The following is a 22,250-nucleotide window of genomic DNA, read 5'->3' on the forward strand; positions in this document are numbered from 1 at the left end:
ATAAATAAATGATTGCCGCTTTAAAAATACGGGCATACCTGCACAAAGTCCCGTACAGCCTACAACTCGCAAACTATTACATTTCATTCTTCGTATAGCTCTAAAATTGGAGAGGGATCAAGATTCAGAGAGATTTCAGAAAGAATAAGTTCACCAACAGGGTAGTAGACAGGTGGACTAGCCTCCCGATTATAAGCGGTATATTGTGATGACATCACAATCTATTCACTCCTAAAGTTTATTTGATTAAGTCCTTCATAGGCACCCAACACAAAGTTTTATGTGAAGCTGAGTGAGACTGATAAAATGCCGATATCTCACTTACCCGCTTCCCCCCACCCCCCCCCACCCCCCCCCCCCCCCACCCCCCACCTTCCCGAGACAATGGTTCATGTAATGTGTATCCAACAGAGGGGTCTATCTACTAAGCATTGTATGGAGATAAAGTACCAGCCAATCAGCTCCTAACTGCCATGTTACAGGCTGTGTTTGAATGATGACAGTTAGAAGCTGGTTGGTTGGGACTTTATCTCTGGCCACTTTATCTCCATCCGAGGCTTAGTAAATAGGCCCCAGAGTGGAGTATTATATTGGGAGTTGTTGGACTTTCCTCTCCAGCATGGTGACGCTTGGTGTTCATTTAATCTACACACAGATCTTAAGCCAGATACCTCTAAAGAGCCAGATGAGGGAGCCCCTGAGGTGGCAGCAGGTGGCAATGAGGTGGTGCATGGCACTGGTGAAGTGACGACAGAAGCCGGTGGGACAACAACAGATTCCAGTAAGGCAACAACAGAAGCAAGTGAAGCAAAGACAGGAGCCAGTGAGGAGGCGACAGATGCTGGTGAGGCAACGACGGGAACCAGTAAAGAGGCACCAGTAGATGCCAGTAAGGCAGAAACAGATGTCAGTGAGGCATCAGGAACCAGTGAGGCGCCGAAAGATGCCAGTGAACCGACAACAGGAACCAGTGAGGCAACACCAGATGCCAGTGAGGCAACGGCAGGAGCCAGTGAGGCGGCAACAGATGTCAGTGAGCCAACAACAGAAGCTAGTGAGGTGACACCAGATGCCAGTGAACCGGCTACAGTAGTCATTGAGGAGGTGACACCAGATGCCAGTGAGGCGACGACAGTAGTCATTGAGGAGGTGACACCAGATGCCAGTGAGGCGACGACAGTAGTCATTGAGGTGGTGACACCAGATGCCAGTGAGGCAACAACAGTAGTCATTGAGGAGGTGACACCAGATGCCAGTGAGGCGACGACAGTAGTCATTGAGGAGGTGACACCAGATGCCAGTGAGGCACTAACAGTAAACATTGAGGAGGTGATAGATGTCAGTGAGCCAACAGATGCCTGTCAGGTGACAGCAGATGCCGGTGATGTGGCGACAGCCGGTGAGGGTAAGAACACTACTCGGTTAGCTATAATTCTGTTACTTGTGTAGAACTGGACGTCCCATAGCACGCCTGACCACTCTGTGTTCTTTTTTCAGATCCCGTTGTTGACTCCTCTGCGTCACCTAGCGACCAGCCCAAGGAAAGTGAGGCCCCTGCTGGTAAGATTTGAGCCTGTTATAAGAAATAACGGCACTGGATTAATCAGTCACTCTCTATCTTGAGCTTGTCATACAGTTCCATCAAACAAACTCAGGGCCTGATTGAGTGTTGTGTGCAATTCTAGTAACGCACAGATCTCGCAATTCCTAACAAACTGCGCATGCGTCAGCAGCTGCAACTTAGGGCAATTACATGCAATTTAGAGTCGTATAGGGCCTGATGTAGAGATGTATCCAATGCCGCTATTTATGCAGCTGAGCGATTATCGTCCGACTATGCATGCGCCAATGTGCTTTTGTGAAATTTCTCGCAGTGAGGATTATTCGCAAATCGATTGACAGTCAGGGACCAGTTCGGGGAGGTAACGGGAAGAGGTGGCAAAAACGCAGGTGTGTCGTGACCGCTTTCGGGTGTGTCTCAGCAAATATCTGCAATCTTGTACGCTGAAAACATGGTGCCAGCATCTCAGCTCCTGTGGCTACTCTGCGCGACCAAAGGGTATGGTCAATTGTTGGAGGATCTGCGACCACCGCTGCGTGTTTGTGTGAGGACGCTGAGATTTGCAATCTCGCCGATGGGTCATTGCCTATTTCAGTGTGGTCTCGTAGATGCAGCTGTCTCTGAATACAGACGGAGATCTCCCAACATGTAAAGTGCCCACATGAATCAGGCCTTCTGTGTCTCCAGATAAGTTGTGCGCTAAGTCAATGTCCGATGCAGTTGAGCAATTGTTTTGGCACTGCGCATGCATCTACAGAGTCTCAGTTGCGATGGAGGTGCACAGTCTCAGAAATGTTTTGGACGTACCTGGGCGGTGACTGAAGTGGCTGCATACACGGACCCACAATCGCGCACACTGGAGGCCATACTCTGACGGGGAATCCGCACTTGCCATAGGGCTGCAAGCTTCCACGGTGCGACCGCTGGTGGCGTACCAAGTATCATCATCCAGATGCAAGCTTGTACACCGGGGGAAGGGCTGATATTAGCATACAGTCGCAGGTGTGACTGCGGAAGATGCGCTAAAGTGATTGCAGCAGCTTTGTGCGACTTCGAGTCATCCCCTAAGCACTTTGTCCTGTCTTACTAATGCTGCAGCTTTTACCCCAGGATCCTCGGGAATTGTCATTATAACCACGTAAAGAACATGTTGGCTCTGGCTATTATTCAAGAATTTAAATTAGAGCAGCCCCATCTCATGGATTCCCATCCTTCCATGGACCAGCTGTACATTAACTACCTAACTTCCAAAATGTGTGTTCCTGACCCCACCTTCACTTCCCTTCGTCTTCCGCCCGCCAGTTTCCTCTACAATAGATGGGACTTGTTACTGTGCGTCCTGCAGCCTGTGCAGAAGACAATGGGGGTCATCCGGAGTTGGTCGCTAGCTGTTTTCGTTCGCAGCGCAGTGATCAGGCAAAAAAATCGGCACTTCTGCGCATCCATATGATGCGCAGTGCGCACGCGCAACGTACTTTCACAAAAGCCAATGTAGTTTCACACAAGGCCGAGCGACGCTTTTCAGTCGCACTGCTGATCGTTGAGTGATTGACAGGAAGTGGGTGTTTCTGGGTGGTCACTGACCGTTTTCGGGGAGTGTGTGTAGAAATGCAGGAGTGGCTGGGGAAACAAGGGAGTGGCTGGCCGAACGCAGGGCGTGTTTGTGACGTCAAAACAGGAACTAAATAGTCTGAAGTGATCGCAAGGAAGGAGTAGGTCTGGAGCTACTCTGAAACTGCACAATTTTTTTTTTTGTAGCAGCGCTGCGATCCTTTTCGGTCGCACTTCTACTAAGCTAAGATACACTCCCAGAGGGCGGCGGCATAGCGTTTGCACGGCTGCTAAAAGCAGCTAGCGAGCGAACAACTTGGAATGAGGGCGTGACCTCTCCACTGTGTGTCTGTTTCCACCTTTGTATATTTCTCTTTGTCGTTACTGACCACGCGGGTAGATGCCCTTTCCAGGGAGGGTTTCCATTGTATTTTCCGCAGAGTGTAACCCATAGCTACAGCTGCTAACGCCATCTGAAGCGGAGCTAGGTGAATTTGACAACCTAGTGTAATACCACTACAAGGACCAGTATCAGGGTGTGATGAAAGAGGCAGGCCTCTTGGTGATTTTTTTTCCCATCAGACACAATGACTTGACAACATAAGAAGGATACAACATCACTATTTTATTTAGCAAATCAATGAGGTTACAACAGGTGACCAAAAGCATTGTAAAATTGTGTGGGTCAGATTAATGGAATATCCGGAAACCAACACTGCTTGGAATACAGACGCCGGGATCCCAACATGGAGCAAAATGCCTTCGCTGGGTTCTCGAATGCCGGAATCCCAAATGAATGTCTGCCGTGACTCAAGACTGGCTACCGGGGAGAGGGGGAGGTTATGTTTAGCCTGTGGGAGGAGGGGATGGGAGGGTTAGGTTAAGGCTGTGGGGAGGGGGGTTAGAGACCACTGGGGAGCACTAGGTTGCGGTGGCTGGAGGGTTAGGTTCAGGCTGCGGAGAGTGAGGGTTAGACACCACCGGGGAGGGTAAGGGTTAGACTGCAGGGGAGGGAGGATTACGTTTAGGCTGTGGGAGGGTTATGGTTAGGCACCATTAGGGAAGGTTAGGGTTAGGCTGCAGGGTGGGCGGGGGGTGGAGGTCGGGGTTAAGCTGGAAAAGAGGATTAGGGATTTGGGGTAGTATACTTACCAAGTGGGTGTCAGGATCCTGAGCCTCGGCATCTGTAGTACTTGTGGTGCACCATCTTAAGATCAGTTTATGCAATTAAACAATGCTAACAAAGACAGTTCACCACATGAAAGTTACTGGGGTACTTGTAGTGCACCCAGGGCTGGCCCAAGCTTAATTTTTTTGGTAAGCGAATATAGATTTTGGCGCCCCTTGATAGAATAAACTTTTAAAAAGGACGTTGCGTGCTCTCTGCGTGCGCCGCAAAAGAGTTGTGGTCTCACAAGGAAGGGGCGTGGCCACACAATAGTACCCCTAAGGATACAGGCAGATAGTGGGTGACAGGGAGAAAGTAGGTAACTGGGTAGACAGGTATGACAGAGAGATAGTAGGCGACTGCAGAGGCAGGGGTGACAGGGAGAAAGTGGGTGATTGGGGAGGCAGGGGTGACAGGGAGATAGTAGGTGATGGGAGGCAGGGGTGATGGAGATAGCGTGTGACTGGGGAGACAGTGGGTGACAGGGAGAAAGTGGGTGACTGTAGAGGCAGGGGTGACAGGGAGATAGTGGGTAACGGGGAGTAAGTGGATTACTGCGGAGGCAGGGGTGATAGGGAGATAGTAGGTGACAGGGGAGGCAGGGGTGACAAGGAGATAGAGTGTGTGTGTGACTGGGGAGGCAGTGGTGACAAGGAGACAGTGGGTGACAGGGAGAAAGTGGGTGACTGTAGAGGCAGGGGTGACAGGGAGATAGTAGGTGACAGGGGAGACAGGGGTGACAGGGAGATAGTGGGTAACAGGGAGTAAGTGGATTACTGCGGAGGCAGGGGTGACAGGAAGATAGTAGGTGACAGGGGAGGCAGGGTTGACAGGGAGATAGTGGGTAACAGGGAGTAAGTGGATTACTGCGGAGGCAGGGGTGACAGGAAGATAGTAGGTGACAGGGGAGGTAGGGGTGACAGGGAGATAGTGTGTGTGTGTGACTGGGGAGGCAGTGGTGACAAGGAGATAGTGGGTTACTGCGGAGACAGTGGGTAACAGGGAGAAGTGGGTGACTGTGGAGGCCGTGGTGACATGGGGATAGTGGGTGACAGGGAGAAAGTGGGTTACTGCAGAGGCAGGGGTGATAGGGAGATAGTAGGTGACAGGGGAGGCAGGTGTGACAGGGAGATAGTGTGTGTGTGACTGGGGAGGCAGTGGTGACAAGGAGATAGTGGGTGACAGGGAGAAAGTAGGTAACTGGGGAGCCAGGGATGACAGGTGTAAGGTGATTCCAGTGTGCTGCAGGTTTCCGGGGGCCGGCCACTATGGTCCGCTACCACTAGCAGTCCGGGGGGGATGATGAAGGCAGTGACTCCTCCCTCATCAGCGTGGCGCTCTATAAGGCTGCGTACCTGACATAATGGTTGGGCCGTTCCTAAGTATTACCACTGTTGACTGTAATTGCAGGGATATATGTCCTAAATCTCTTGGCGCTTTAGAGGTCTTGCCAGCAGTCTGGCAGATCTATTCCACGCGGTGTAATATCTATTTTTGCAGCTATGCAGAGCTATTTTTGTTTTATTGCTTAACAGCTTATTCAAAGGACCTCTGCCCCACCACATTTCCTACGTGCCTCCAGATGGAAACAACTTATGTGATGTTTCAAGGTTTTATTTTGTTTTAGTTTTTTTAATATATATTTTATTTTTTTTCAGTTTGGAGCCAATTCATCCCCACTGATGCACTTGGCCTCCCAGAATTAACTCTTGCAGGTAATTTCTAGGAGGACTGATAGGGCATGGTCAGAACAGCTGATGATGAGTCTAAGACATCAGATGTGGCAGGCGGGAAGTCGGCCCCCGCATGCTCAATCATGTCTCCATCCTCCGCACACGGAGTCCGTCCCAGCTCAGTTTGCACTTCCTAAAGTGAGTGACGTCATGCTACTCATTTACATCTAAAGGAGCAGCGTCCGCAGAGAAGGAGAACAGCACTGGACAGGCTGGCAGCTGCGGTTTTACGTTACAGTTGGATACTAGCTGCCTGCTTACCATATTACTCCTATCACCACTGCATCTATGTCAGTGTGATGCCCCCTGTTGCATTACCATATTACTGCTATCACTGCTGCTTCTATGTAAGTGTGACGCCCCCTGCTGCATTACCATATTACTGCTATCACTGCTGCATCTATGTCAGTGTGACGCCCCCTGCTGTATTACCATATTACTCCCATCACCGCTGCATCTATGTCAGTGTGACGCCCCCTGCTGTATTACCATATTACTGCTATCACTGCTACTTCTATGCAAGAGTGACGCCCCCTGTTGAATTACCATATTAGCGCTATTGCTGCTGCTTCTGTGCAAGTGTGACGCCTCCTGCTACATTACAATATAAGCAATATCGCTACTGCTTCTATGTAAGTGTGACGCTCCCTGCTTCATTACCATTTTAGTGCTATCGCTACTGCTTCTGTGTAAGCATGATGCACCTGCTGCATTAACATATTAGTGCTATCGCTTTTGGTCCTGTGTAAGCGTTAAGCACCCTGCTGCATTACCAAATTAGTGCTATCGCTGCTGCTTCTGTGTAAGCATGATGCCTCCTGCTGCATTACCATATCATTGCTATTGCTGCTGCTTCTGTGTAAGCGCGACACCCCTGCTGCATTACCATATAAGTGCTATCGCTGCTGCTTCTGTGTAAGCGTGACACCCCCTGCCGCATTACCATATTAGTGGCTATTGCTGATGCTTCTGTGTAAGCATGACTCCTGCTGCATTACCATATTACTGCTATCACTACTGCATCTATGTAAGCGTGATGACCCCTGCTGTATTACCATATTAGTGATATCACTGCTGCTTCTATGTAAGAGTGACGCCCCCTGCTGCATTACCATATCAGCGCTATTGCTGCTGCTTCTATGTCAGTATGACACCCCCTGCTGCATTACCATATTAGTGCTATCACTGCTGCTTTTATGTAAGCATGCCGCCCCCTGCTGCATTATCACTTTAGTCCCATCACTGCTGCTTCTATGTAAGAGTGACGCCCCCTGCTGCATTACCATATTAGTGCTATCACTGTTGCTTCTATGTTAGCATGACGTCCCCTGCTGCATTACCATATAAGCGATATCGCTGCTGCTTGTATGTAAGTGTGATGCCTCCTGCTGCATTACCATATTAGTGCTGTAGCTGCTGCTTCTATGTAAGTGTGACGCCTCCTGCTGCATTACCATTTTAGTGCTATCACTACTCCTTCTGTGTAAGCGTGACACACCCTGCTGCATTCACATATTAGTGCTATCGCTGTTGCTTCTGTGTAAGTGTGAAGCCCCCTACTCATTACCATATTACTGCTATCGCTGCTGCTTCTAAGTGTGACGCCCCCTGCTGCATTACCATATTATTGCTATCGCTGCTGCTTCTGTGTAAGTGTGACGCCCCCTGCTGCATTACCATATTATTGCTATCGCTGCTGCTTCTGTGTAGGCGTGACGCCCTCTGCTACATTACCATATTACTGCTATCGCTGCTGCTTCTATGTAAGTGTGACGCCCCCTGCTGAATTACCATATTAGCGCTATTGCTGCTGCTTCTGTGTAAGTGTGACGCCCCCTGCTGCATTACTATATTACTGCTATCGCTACTGCTTCTATGTAAGTGTGACACCTCCTGCTGCATTACCATATTAGTGCTGTAGCTGCTGCTTCTATGTAAGTGATGCCCCCTGCTGCATTACCATATTAGTGCTAACGCTGCTGCTTGTATGTAAGCATTACGTCTCCTGCTACATTACCATATTAGCAATGTTGCTGCTACTTCTGTGAAAGCATGGCGCCCCCTGTTGAATTACCATATTAGCGCTATTGCTGCTGCTTCTGTGTAAGCATGACGCCCCCTGGTACATTACAATATAAGCAATATTGCTACTGCTTCTATGTAAGTGTGACGCTCCCTGCTTCATTACAATTTTAGTGCTATCGCTACTGTTTCTGTGTAAGCGTGATGCACCCTGCTGCATTAACATATTAGTGCTATCGCTTTTGGTCCTGTGTAAGCGTTAAGCACCCTGCTGCATTACCATATAAGTGATATTGCTGCTGCTTCTGTGTAAGCATGATGCCTCCAGCTGCATTACCATATTATTCCTATTGCTACTGCTTCTGTGTAAGCGTGACACCCCCTGCTGCATTACCATATAAGTGCTATCGCTGCTGCTTCTGTGTAAGTGTGACGCCCCCTGCTGCATTACCATATTAGTGCTATTGCTGATGCTTCTGTGTAAGCATGACTCCTGCTGCATTACCATATTACTGCTATCACTACTGCATCTATGTAAGCGTGATGACCCCTGCTGTATTACCATATTAGTGATATCACTGCTGCTTCTATGTAAGAGTGACGCCCCCTGCTGCATTACCATATCAGCGCTATTGCTGCTGCTTCTATGTCAGTATGACACCCCCTGCTGCATTACCATATTAGTGCTATCACTGCTGCTTTTATGTAAGCATGCCGCCCCCTGCTGCATTATCACTTTAGTCCCATCACTGCTGCTTCTATGTAAGAGTGACGCCCCCTGCTGCATTACCATATTAGTGCTATCACTGTTGCTTCTATGTTAGCATGACGTCCCCTGCTGCATTACCATATAAGCGATATCGCTGCTGCTTGTATGTAAGTGTGATGCCTCCTGCTGCATTACCATATTAGTGCTGTAGCTGCTGCTTCTATGTAAGTGTGACGCCTCCTGCTGCATTACCATTTTAGTGCTATCACTACTCCTTCTGTGTAAGCGTGACACACCCTGCTGCATTCACATATTAGTGCTATCGCTGTTGCTTCTGTGTAAGTGTGAAGCCCCCTACTCATTACCATATTACTGCTATCGCTGCTGCTTCTAAGTGTGACGCCCCCTGCTGCATTACCATATTATTGCTATCGCTGCTGCTTCTGTGTAAGTGTGACGCCCCCTGCTGCATTACCATATTATTGCTATCGCTGCTGCTTCTGTGTAGGCGTGACGCCCTCTGCTACATTACCATATTACTGCTATCGCTGCTGCTTCTATGTAAGTGTGACGCCCCCTGCTGAATTACCATATTAGCGCTATTGCTGCTGCTTCTGTGTAAGTGTGACGCCCCCTGCTGCATTACTATATTACTGCTATCGCTACTGCTTCTATGTAAGTGTGACACCTCCTGCTGCATTACCATATTAGTGCTGTAGCTGCTGCTTCTATGTAAGTGATGCCCCCTGCTGCATTACCATATTAGTGCTAACGCTGCTGCTTGTATGTAAGCATTACGTCTCCTGCTACATTACCATATTAGCAATGTTGCTGCTACTTCTGTGAAAGCATGGCGCCCCCTGTTGAATTACCATATTAGCGCTATTGCTGCTGCTTCTGTGTAAGCATGACGCCCCCTGGTACATTACAATATAAGCAATATTGCTACTGCTTCTATGTAAGTGTGACGCTCCCTGCTTCATTACCATTTTAGTGCTATCGCTACTGTTTCTGTGTAAGCGTGATGCACCCTGCTGCATTAACATATTAGTGCTATCGCTTTTGGTCCTGTGTAAGCGTTAAGCACCCTGCTGCATTACCATATAAGTGATATTGCTGCTGCTTCTGTGTAAGCATGATGCCTCCTGCTGCATTACCATATTATTCCTATTGCTACTGCTTCTGTGTAAGCGTGACACCCCCTGCTGCATTACCATATAAGTGCTATCGCTGCTGCTTCTGTGTAAGTGTGACGCCCCCTGCTGCATTACCATATTAGTGCTATTGCTGATGCTTCTGTGTAAGCATGACTCCTGCTGCATTACCATATTACTGCTATCACTACTGCATCTATGTAAGCGCGATGACCCCTGCTGTATTACCATATTAGCGATATCACTGCTGCTTCTATGTGAGTGTGACACCCCCTGCAACATTACCATATCAGCGCTATTGCTGCTGCTTCTATGTCAGTATGACGCCCCCTGCTGCATTACCATATTAGTGCTATCACTGCTGCTTCTATGTAAGCGTGCCGCCCCCTGCTACATTATCATATTAGTCCTATCACTGCTGCTTCTATGTAAGAGTGATGCCCCCTGCTGCATACCATATTAGTGCTATCTCTGCTGCTTCTATGTTAGCATGACGTCCCCTGCTGCATTACCATATAAGCGATATCGCTACTGCTTCTATGTAAGTGTGACGCCTCCTGCTGCATTACCATATTAGTGCTGTAGCTGCTGCTTCTATGTAAGTGTGACGCCCCCTGCTGCATTACCATTTTAGTGCTATCGCTACTGCTTCTGTGTAAGCGTGACACACCCTGCTGCATTCACATATTAGTGCTATCGCTGTTGCTTCTGTGTAAGCATGAAGCCCCCTACTCATTACCATATTACTGCTATGGCTGCTGCTTCTAAGTGTGACGCCCCCTGCTGAATTAGCATATTATTGCTATCGCTGCTGCTTCTGTGTAGGCGTGACGCCCTCTGCTGCATTAACATATTACTGCTGTCGCTGCTGCTTCTATGTAAGTGTGACACCCCCTGCTGTATTACCATATTATTGCTATCGCTGCTGCTTCTATGCAAGTGTGACGCCCCCTCCTGAACTACCATATTAGTGCTATCACTGCTGCTTCTATGTAAGTGTGACGCCCCCTGCTGTATTACCATATTACTGCTGTCGCTGCTGCTTCTATGTAAGTGTGACACCTCCTGCTGCATTACCATATTATTGCTATCGCTGCTGCTTCTGTGTAGGCATGACGCCCTCTGCTGTATTACCATATTACTGCTGTCGCTGCTGCTTCTATGTAAGTGTGACGCCCCCTGCTGCATTACCATATTACTGCTGTCGCTGCTGCTTCTATGTAAGTGTGACACCCCCTGCTGCATTACCATATTATTGCTATCGCTGCTGCTTCTGTGTAGGCATAACGCCCTCTGCTGCATTACCATATTACTGCTGTCGCTGCTGCTTCTATGTAAGTGTGACACCCCCTGCTGCATTACCATATTAGTTTATGTAGCAGCAGCCTCTACAACCACACCTTAATCAGGCCTCTGAGTTTTTATGTTTCTATTTATTTCTGTTTTGTAAATGTAAAACCAACTTATTGGATAATTTGTGTTATTTGGTGTTTATTTTGCAGACGCCTCCCTTGCTGAGTCTACCAGTGCCTAATGTGTTTGGTCTGTGAGAGCGGACCGACTTCCCACGAATGCTGGCATCTCCCTGTGGATCTTGCTGCATCCGTAGCCGATTCTGTACCATGTCAGTCAAATTGTAAATGTCCCTGGTTACAGGATATGCCGGATGAGGACTAACGGCTTGACCACCATTCGGCCTGTCTCCTCCTGGACGGTGCAATGGGCCTCAGCAACATTTAATACTTAGGAAACGGTCTCTCTCTGTGGGTGGAGGAAGTAAAGCTGCTCTTTCTGTCTCACAACCGCTCTTCATTATTGGCTTGTGTCTCAAAGTCTTCTCCTCACCACCCTCTGTGCCAGCTCTGGTCTAATCAAATCTCTGGCCGTGCTCTGTTCTGTTCCAGTCCAATAAAGTTAATGTGAATTTAAGAAAAAAATAATTTTACTGCAAGTATTTATTGTATTTATTCCTGAGTACAGGTCAGGGACATGCAGTGAGATAAATATGGCTAGAGAGGCAATGGCTAGTACCAGAGTCAGATATACACACAAAATATGAGCTCAATGGTACTTGTGGGCATTATACACAGGTGCAGCAATATATACATGTGGGCATTATACACAGGTGCAGCGGTATATACATGTGGCCATTATTCACAGGTGCAGCGGTATATACATGTGGGCATTATTCACAGGGGCAGCAGTATATACATGTGGGCATTATTCACAGGTGCAGCGGTATATACATGTGGGCATTATACACAGGTGCAGCAATATATACATGTGGGCATTATACACAGGTGCAGCAATATATACATGTGGGCATTATACACAGGTGCAGCAATATATACATGTGGGCATTATACACAGGTGCAGCGGTATATACATTTGGGCATTATACACAGGTGCAGCGGTATATACATGTGGGCATTATTCACAGGGGCAGCAGTATATACATGTGGGCATTATACACAGGTGCAGCGGTATATACACGTGGGCACTATAAACAGGTGCAGCGGTATAAACACGTGAGCAATTTACACAGCTACATCGCTATATACACATGTGCATTATACACAGGTGCAGCGGTATATACATGTGGGCAAAGGGCATAGGTGCAGGGAGTGCAGCTACTATGGAACCCAAAGCTGAGAGAGGGCACCTTCCCTGTCACAGTTACATGTGTTATATACAGGGCGTAGCTACCATAGGTGCAGGGAGTGCAGTTGCTATGGGGCCCAGAGCTGAGAGGGGCCACCTTCCCTGTCACAGTTACATGTGTTATATACAGGGTGTAGCTACCATAGGTGCAGCGAGTGCAGCTGCTATGGGGCCCAGAGCGGAGAGGGGCCACCTTACCTGTCACAGTTACATGTGTTATATACAGGGTGTAGCTACCATAGGTGCAGGCAGTGCAGCTGCTACGGGGCCCAGAGCTGAGAGGGGCCACCTTCCCTGTCACAGTTACATGTGTTATATACAGGGTGTAGCTACCATAAGTGCGGGCAGTGCAGCCGCTATGGGGCCCAGAGCTGAGAGGGGCCCATCTTCCCTGTCAAAGTTAAATGTGACCTATATATTTTCCACCAATGGAGGTACATAGTGGCACTTACAAACATTTGCCTTGGGACCTTCAAATATCTACTTTTGGCCCTTGGACCTTCTCTTTGTAATGTGGTTTAAAATGAACTGAAGGCCACTATATTGTGGCAAAATATGAACTGGGGACACTATGTCATGATGTGAATTTGGGGGTACTGTGTGGCATGATGTGTAATGGCAGCACTAGAAATGTGGCATAATGTGAATTAGGGCACTACTATGGGGCGTAATGTGAATTAGGGCACTACTATAAGGGATAAAAAAACTAGGGCACTACTATGGGGCATAAAATAAACTAGGGCACTACTATGGGGCATAAAATAAACTAGGGCACTACAATGGGGCATAAAATAAACTAGGGCACTACTATGGTTCAGAATATGAACTAGGGCACTACTATGGGGCATAAAATGAAAACCTGCTGTGCAGAGGTGTCTCTCTAGAAGCATTGGGACAGGGGCCCCTTCAAAATGTTGCTATGGGACCCACAAAGTTTTGGCTAAGCCCCTGATGTGGGCATTATACACCAGTGCAGGGGAATATACACATGGGAATTATACACATATGCAGCAGTATAAACATGTGGGCACTAAGCACAGGTGCAGCAGTATATACATGTGGGCACTATACACAGGTGCAGCTGTATATACATGTGGGCACTATACACAGGTGCAGCGGTATATACATGTGGGCACTATATACAGGTGCAGTGCCAGCAGTGGTGTATCTAGGGGCTGGTGCCCCCCCCCCCTACCTTACACACACACACACACACACACACACACATATTTGAAATAAGGAAGGCGTGTCAAAAAAAGTATGTGGCCTTGTGGGGAAAGGGCATGGCCACAAAATAGTACTTCCAAATCAAATTGACACACAGTATCACATTACACCGCACAGTAGTGTCCATTACTCACATTACACAGCACAGTAGTGTCCACTACTCACATTACACAGCACAGTAGTGTCCACTACTCACATTACACAGCACAGTAGTGTCCATTAGTCACATTACACAGCACAGTAGTGTCCACTACTCACATTACACAGCACAGTAGTGTCCATTACTCACATTACACAGCACAGTAGTGCCCATTACTCACATTACACCGCACAGTAGTGGCCATTACTCACATTACACAGCACAGTAGTGTCCATTACTCACATTACACAGCACAGTAGTGACCATTATTCACATTACACAGCACAGTAGTGTCCATTACTCACATTACACCGCACAGTAGTGTCCATTACTCACATTACACAGCACAGTAGTGACCATTATTCACATTACACAGCACAGTAGTGTCCATTACTCACATTACACCGCACAGTAGTGTCCATTACTCATATTACACAGAACAGTAGTGTCCATTACTCACATTACACCGCACAGTAGTGTCCATTACTCACATTACACCGCACAGTAGTGTCCATTACTCACATTACACCGCACAGTAGTGCCCATTACTCACATTACACAGCACAGTAGTGTCCATTACTCACATTACACCGCACAGTAGTGTCCATTACTCACAGTACACCGCACAGTAGTGTCCATTACTCACATTACACAGCACAGTAGCAGTAGCAGGGCTGGCTCCTGGCCTACTAGCACCCTGAGCGAGAAAATTTCAAAGCGCCCCCTCCCATACTCTATGCACGCGCTCCTGGAAAAGTGGGCGTAGCCCCTGGGAAAGTGGGAGGGGCCTCACAACTTCATATTATCAAACTATTAATATATTTTCACACACCCTCTACGCACACAATTAGTAGCCTTACACATAACAGCTACAGTAGTGTTCCTTACACACAATGTCTCCAGTATAGTGCCAGATACACATAATGTCTCCAGTATAGTGCCAGATACACATAATGTCTCCAGTATAGTGCCAGATACACATAATGTCTACAGTATAGTGCCAGATACACATAATGTCTACAGTAGTGCAGTGCCAGATAGACATGACATGCCCCGCAGCAGTGCTAGCTACACATGACATGCCCCCCAGCAGTGCCAGCTACACAGGACATGCCCCCAGCAATGCCAACTACACATGACATGCCCCTCAGCAGTGCCAGCTACACATGACATGCCCCCCAGCAGTGCCAGCTACACATGACATGCCCCCAGCAGTGCCAGATAGACATGATAGTGTTCACTCTAGGATTTTTTTAGGGCAGGGTGCTGATCATGGGGAGGGCACATTTTGCATTCGGGAGGGCACATTTTTAAGTTAAAAGGGCAAAATGATGTACATACCGTAATGCTTGGTGCTCCGCAGGCAAAATCATGGACAGTGCGCGTCGAAGGCGCGCATAAAAAATTTAGGGCCGTTGCTTCGTAGGGAAGGGGCGTGGCCACATAATATTGTCAATTCGAATTACACCACACAGTAGTGCAGCTAATACACATTGCACCAGGTAGAACCTCCTATACACACTGCGACAGGTAGAGCACATTATACACCTGCGCAAGGCAGAGCAAGTTATACACTTTGCGTCAGGCAGAGCACGTTATACACTTTGCGTCAGGTAGAGCACTGCGACACGGGAACACTACATGATATGTCCCCCTGCCGTGCCAGCTACAAATCATATGCCCCCCAGCAGTGCCAGATGCACATGACATGCCCCCCCAGCAGTGCCAGATGCACATGACATGCCCCCACAGTGCCAGATACATAAATGCCCCCAGTGTCAGATAGATAAATGCCCCCCACAGTGCCAGATAGATAAATGCCCCCCACAGTGCCAGATAGATAAATGCCCCCCACAGTGCCAGATATGCCCCCGCAGTGCCAGATACATTAATGACCCCACAGTGCCAGATACATTAATGCCCCCCACAGTGCCAGATACATTAATTCCCCCCACAGTGCCAGATAAATGCCCCCAAAGTGCCAGATCCAAAAATGCCCCCACAGTGCCAGATAAATGCCCCCACAGCGCCAGATACAGAAATGCCCCCACAGTGCCAGAAATGCCCCCACAGTGCCAGATACATTAATGCCCCCCACAGTGCCAGATACATTAATGCCCCCCACAGTGCCAGATATGCCCCCACAGTGCCAGATACATTAATGCCCCCCACTGTGCCAGATATGCCCCCACAATCCCAGATAGATAAATGACCCCACAGTGCCAGATATGCCCCCACAGTGCCAGATACATTAATGCCCCCACAGTGCCAGATACATTAATACCCCCACAGTGCCAGATACATTAATGCTCCCCACAGTGCCAGATAACTGCCCCTACAGTGACAGATACGTTAATGCCCCCCACAGTGCCACATATGCCCCCAGAGTACCTGCTGTGCCGACTATGAGGGACGGGGAGTGCTGCTGCAGATCTGTGTGCGCTGTCTGTGCGAGCCGATGCCTGAAAGTGAACTGTACATGCTGTGCGGCGCCGGTGTCTGACATCAGACACCGGTGCCGCATAGCGCGCACAGATTACTTTACAGACAGGAGGCGGCGCAGGCTACAGGACAGGGCTGGCTCCAGGCTCCGACATGGCGGCACCAGCATGCGGCGCCCTTTAAGGGTGGCACCCTGCGTGGCCGCTCGAGTCGAACATGCCTCGAGCCGGCCCTGCACAGTAGTATCCATTACTCACATTACACAGCACAGTATGTCACACCTAGCAAGGTTTGAGGATCTGGCAGCTGAGATTTGCCCAAGGAAGTAGTTGTCTGCGGATGAATAAGGCGAGGGGGTTGCATATGGGACATGGGCAATGCAGAAGACCGGTGGAGCTAAGAGTCAGTGAGCTGTAGTTCTTGAAAATGAGGCTGAGGTAGAGAACTGTGGTTTGTGAACGATGACTTAAAGACGTAGTTGTAGACAAAGAACTGTGGGTTGTGGCTTGAAAGACAAGGCTGTAGATAATGAACTGCGGAACTGTGAATGGTGGTTAAAGACGTGGCTGGAGACAAAGAACTGTGGATTGTGACTTGAAAGATGAGACTGTAGGTAATGAGCTGCAGATGTTAGGTTCCTGGTGCTCAGAACAAGGGAGATGTCGGGTAGTGAGTCCAGAGCACCAGAACGTGACGCTGAAATAAGGTGTGGTATGGAAATAGCCCCTAGCACCCTACCTCCATTGTTTCACCCGTGTGGTCAGTTCACGCCTGAGTGACTATGGTTTCTTGGGCCCACGGCAGCCGCGTTTGAAGGGCGGATTAGGTCTGCCCAACTCCGATGCCCCCAGGTCTTAGAGTGAGACAAGGCGTGAACCGAGACAGGATAATAACAAGGGGACCTCTAACTAAAGCAAACAGAAGGCTAGGGGCTACTAACAACCCTAAAACTAAATATATGTGCGGCACGCCGCCAAAGGAAAAGAACAACAAAGGAGATGCTGTCCACACGCCGACACAATACTGTTGTGTACCGGCAGTGACAGCATATGCAGAACCCTCTGCAAAACACCAGTAACAAATAAATCAAAGAATACAGCGGCCTAGGCCGACGGACGCGGCAAAGCCGCTACTCACGGAACCGGTACGAATACTGGCAAACGGACAGGAACCCCCAATGTAGCCGACACAGGCTCTCAGAACCGGAGGACAGGCAGAATCCCAAACGACAGACCGGTGGACACCAAGAAGCCAGATACTCGACCAGGCACAGACAAAGCCACAGGACTTCTGGATAGGAACGCTTCACGGCAGGACATGGGATCAGAAACTGGATCAGACACTGGAACCGACACTGGAACCGACACTGGAACCGACACTGGAACCGACACTGGAATTAGCTAGACAGATACTGCTAGACAGGAGCTCAGGAACTGGCAGGGACTAGTTCAGAACTCAAGAACTCAGGAAATATCACCAGCGTCTGTGTATTGCACTGAGCCAGAATATAACAGAGAGTCCTAATTAATTATGTCGTGCAGCTGCCCTGCTGCACAACTGAGAGGTGCAATTAACAGACAGGTGAGGCTGAACACATGGGAACAAGCTGCAATTACACAGACTCACCACTGGCAGCAAACAAGAGTCTTCTTAAACCAGAGCAACGGGAAATCCTGGCCTGCAAGACAACTATAAACATAACAAAAACATAAAAAAGGGATGGACCACTACCTGCGGTTTATAACAGTATCCTCTCCTTAAGGGTGGGCTCCGAACACCCCATGACACCCACGGGGAACAGAAACAGAAGTATAACATAAAATACATAACAAAAATGCAAAACAGGAATGAGCCACGGCTGTGGGTGGTCTGGGGGGAAGGGGGGGGGGGGGGGTTGATGCGATTTGCACTGAATCTTGCCATTGTAGTCCCGCCCCACTATTCAATGGCAGTAATCAGGGCATTTAATTGCAGAGGGCAGGGCCACAGTGATGCAATTGTGAATCCACGCCCCCAAACAACCTACCCGCACCAAAGCCATGCTCCCTGTAATGCCGACCCGGCTGCCCACTCCTGCACGGGGCAGACGGAAAGTCAGCAAGCCTGGATAGTCTGTAGGTAGGTTTAGGCTGTAGGTAGTGTTAGGCTCCAGTTACAGTTAGGCTGCAGTCAGGGCCGGCTCTACCATTAGGCAGCTTTAGGCGGCTGCCTAGGGGCGCCAGCTCCTGGAGGGCGCCACTGAATTCATCTAGCAAAAAACTGAAGGCTGTCTCTGTATGCGGCCTCCTCCTTTTACACTGTGCTGGCTGCTGCTGCGGGTCTAATCAAGTGTAGCTACCACTATCAGGCTGTACCACATAGTGTCTCAGTGCTTCCTCTGTCCCGACATGAGTAACATCAAGTCATGTGAAGGCACATATGATGTGGATGTAACTATGGCTCCCGAGGGGCACCACCACGGCTGCTCCTCATAGCCCTGATGCACCTCCTGCAGGGAGCACCGGGTTGAAGCTTTGCCTAGGGTGCATAGAGACCTTGCACCGGCCCTGGCTGCAGTAAGGGTTAGGCTGCGGTTAAGATTAAGTTGTAGGTCAAGTTAGGCTGCAGCTAGAGTTAGGCTGCAGATGAGGTTAGGCTGCAGTTAGGGTTAGGTTAAGCATAGGGTTAGGCTGCGTATAGGGTTAGGCTGCAGTTAGGGTCGGCCTTCAGTTAGGGTTAGGCTACAGTTAGGGTTAGGCTGCGCATAGGGTTAGGCTGCAGTGCAGGTTAGGCTACAGATAGGGTTAGGCTGCGGATAGGGTTAGGCTGCAGTTACAGTTAGGCTACGGATAGGGTCAGGCTTTTGTTAGGGTCAGGCTGCAGATAGGGTTGGGCTGGTGATAGGGTTAAGCTGCCGATAGGGTTAGGCTGCGCATAGAGTTAGGCTGCAGTTACAGTTAGGCTACATATAGGGTTAGGATACGGATATGGTCAGGCTTTTGTTAGGGTTAGGCTGCAGATAGGGTTAGGCTGTGGATAGGGTTAGGCTGCAGTTAAGGATAGGCTTCAGTTAGGGATAGGCTGTAGTATTAGGCTGTGTCGTGGATAGTCAAGGTTATGGCATTAATGATGTAAATCCTGACACATACCCACATCCTGAACTGAAAAGTCGGCAATTACTTTACAGGGGATTGCAAGCTTTGCCCACAGGCCAGCAGAAATTATCCTCTATTGTATAGAGAGAAAGCATACATACATGGTTATACTGTACACATAGATCTTTTACAGTATATTGGTGTATATTGGTCACTAGACAACTCTATGAATTGTGGATCTATTATTATAACTTTCTCTGTATTGTGTATAATGTAGGTCACCAGAATGCTCTCTGTATTCCGCAGAAGTCTCTCTATGTTATACTGCTCCCTAGGAAACACGCTATATACCAGGATAGTTAGTAGAATGCTCTCTGTATTCCGCAGAGGTCTCTCTATGTTATACTGCTCCCTAGGAAACGGGTGTGGTTCATCAAATCGACAGTGTCTAGGTCGACAATGTTTAGGTCGACCACTATAGGTCGACAGTCACTAGGTCGACATGGATGAAAGGTCGAGAGGGTTTCTAGGTCGACATGTGCTAGGTCGACAGGTCTAAAGGTCGACATGAGGATTTTTTTATTTTTTTTGTCGTTTTCTTCGTAACCGGGATCCCAAATTAGTGCACCGCGTCCCCTCGCATGGCTCGCTTCACTCGCCATGCTTCGGGCATGGTGCCTTCGCTCCGCTACCGCTTCGCTCGGCACACTTTACCGTTCCAATCGTAGTCCACGTGGATCGTTAAGTATGAAAAAAATCAAAAAAAGAAAAAAATGTGAAAAACTCATGTCGACCTTTAGACCTGTCGACCTAGCACATGAGGATCTAGAAACTCTGTTGACCTTCCATCCATGTCGACCTAGTGACTGTCGACCTATAGTGGTTGACCTAAACATTGTCGACCTAGACACTGTCGATCTTCAGACCGATCCCCTAGGAAACACGCTGTATACCAGGATAGTTAGTAGAATGCTCTCTGTATTCCGCTCTCTATGTTATACTGCTCCCTAGGAAACACGCTGTATACCAGGATAGTTAGTAGAATGCTCTCTGTATTCCGCAGAGGTCTCTGTATGTTATACTGCTCCCTAGGAAACACGCTGTATACCAGGATAGTTAGTAGAATGCTCTCTGTATTCCGCTCTCTATGTTATACTGCTCCCTAGGAAACACGCTGTATACCAGGATCGTTAGTAGAATGCTCTCTGTATTCCGCAGAGGTCTCTCTATGTTATACTGCTCCCTAGGAAACACACTGTATACCAGGATAGTTAGTAGAATGCTCTCTGTATTCCGCAGAGGTCTCTGTATGTTATACTGCTCCCTAGGAAACACGCTGTATACCAGGATAGTTAGTAGAATGCTCTCTGTATTCCGCTCTCTATGTTATACTGCTCCCTAGGAAACACGCTGTATACCAGGATAGTTAGTAGAATGCTCTCTGTATTCTGCAGAGGTCTCTCTATGTTATACTGCTCCCTAGGAAACACGCTGTATACCAGGATAGTTATTAGAATGCTCTCTGTATTCCGCAGAGGTCTCTCTATGTTATACTGCTCCCTAGGAAACACGCTGTATGCCAGGATAGTTAGTAGAATGCTCTCTGTATTCCGCAGAGGTCTCTCTATGTTATACTGCTCCCTAGGAAACACGCTATATACCAGGATAGTTAGTAGAATGCTCTCTGTATTCCGCAGAGGTCTCTGTATGTTATACTGCTCCCTAGGAAACACGCTGTATACCAGGATAGTTAGTAGAATGCTCTCTGCATTCCGCAGAGGTCTCTGTGTGTTATACTGCTCCCTAGGAAACACACTGTATACCAGGATAGTTAGTAGAATGCTCTCTGTATTCCGCAGAGGTCTCTCTATGTTATACTGCTCCCTAGGAAACACACTATATACCAGGATAGTTAGTAGAAGGCTCTCTGTATTCCGCAGAGGTCTCTCTGTGTTATACTGCTCCCTAGGAAACACGCTGTATACTAGGATAGTTAGTAGAATGCTCTCTGTTATCCACAGAGGTCTCTGTATGTTATACTGCTCCCTAGGAAACATGCTGTATACCAGGATAGTTAGTAGAATGCTCTCTGTATTCCGCAGAGGTCTCTCTATGTTACACTGCTCCCTAGGAAACACGCTATATACCAGGATAGTTAGTAGAATGCTCTCTGTATTCCACATAGGTCTCTCTCTGTTATACTGCTCCCTAGGAAACACGCTGTATACTAGGATAGTTAGTAGAATGCTCTCTGTTATCCACAGAGGTCTCTGTATGTTATACTGTATGCTGCGCCCTAGGAAACACGCTGTATACCGGGATAGTTAGTAGAATGCTCTCTGTATTCCGCAGAGGTCTCTGTATGTTATACTGCTCCCTAGGAAACACGCTGTATACCAGGATAGTTAGTAGAATGCTCTCTGTATTCCGCAGAGGTCTCTGTGTGTTATACTGCTCTCTAGGAAACACGCTGTATACCAGGATAGTTAGTAGAATGCTCTCTTTATTCCGCAGAGGTCTCTCTATGTTATACTGCTCCCTAGGAAACATGCTATATACCAGGATAGTTAGTAGAATGCTCTCTGTATTCTGCAGAGGTCTCTCTGTGTTATACTGCTCCCTAGGAAACACGCTGTATACTAGGATAGTTAGTAGAATGCTCTCTGTATTCCGCAGAGGTCTCACTGTGTTATACTGCTCCCTAGGAAACACGCTGTATACCAGGATAGTTAGTAGAATGCTCTCTGTATTCCGCAGAGGTCTCTGTATGTTATACTGCTCCCTAGGAAACACGCTGTATACCAGGATA

At 48.3% G+C, this 22,250-nt stretch overlaps 1 protein-coding gene across 11 annotated transcripts in view; it reads left to right on the plus strand.

The window, feature by feature from the left end:
- LOC135053993 (microtubule-actin cross-linking factor 1, isoforms 6/7-like) overlaps positions 1-11,838 on the plus strand; it is a 36,760-nt gene extending 24,922 nt beyond the window's left edge. For 9 of the 11 annotated variants that reach the window (XM_063957527.1, XM_063957524.1, XM_063957523.1 and 6 more), the window contains 4 exons: positions 656-1,405; positions 1,498-1,560; positions 5,939-5,995; positions 11,401-11,838. In XM_063957527.1, the coding sequence (XP_063813597.1) occupies positions 656-1,405; positions 1,498-1,560; positions 5,939-5,995; positions 11,401-11,432 (902 nt within the window). In that variant the 3' untranslated portion in view covers positions 11,433-11,838. The remainder of the gene's footprint in view (positions 1-655; positions 1,406-1,497; positions 1,561-5,938; positions 5,996-11,400) is intronic. The other 2 variants (XM_063957533.1, XM_063957525.1) reach the window with 2 other exon arrangements.
- The last annotated feature ends 10,412 nt before the right edge of the window (positions 11,839-22,250 follow it).

Source organism: Pseudophryne corroboree, chromosome 1, assembly GCF_028390025.1.
Source record: "Pseudophryne corroboree isolate aPseCor3 chromosome 1, aPseCor3.hap2, whole genome shotgun sequence".
NCBI lineage: Eukaryota > Metazoa > Chordata > Amphibia > Anura > Myobatrachidae > Pseudophryne > Pseudophryne corroboree.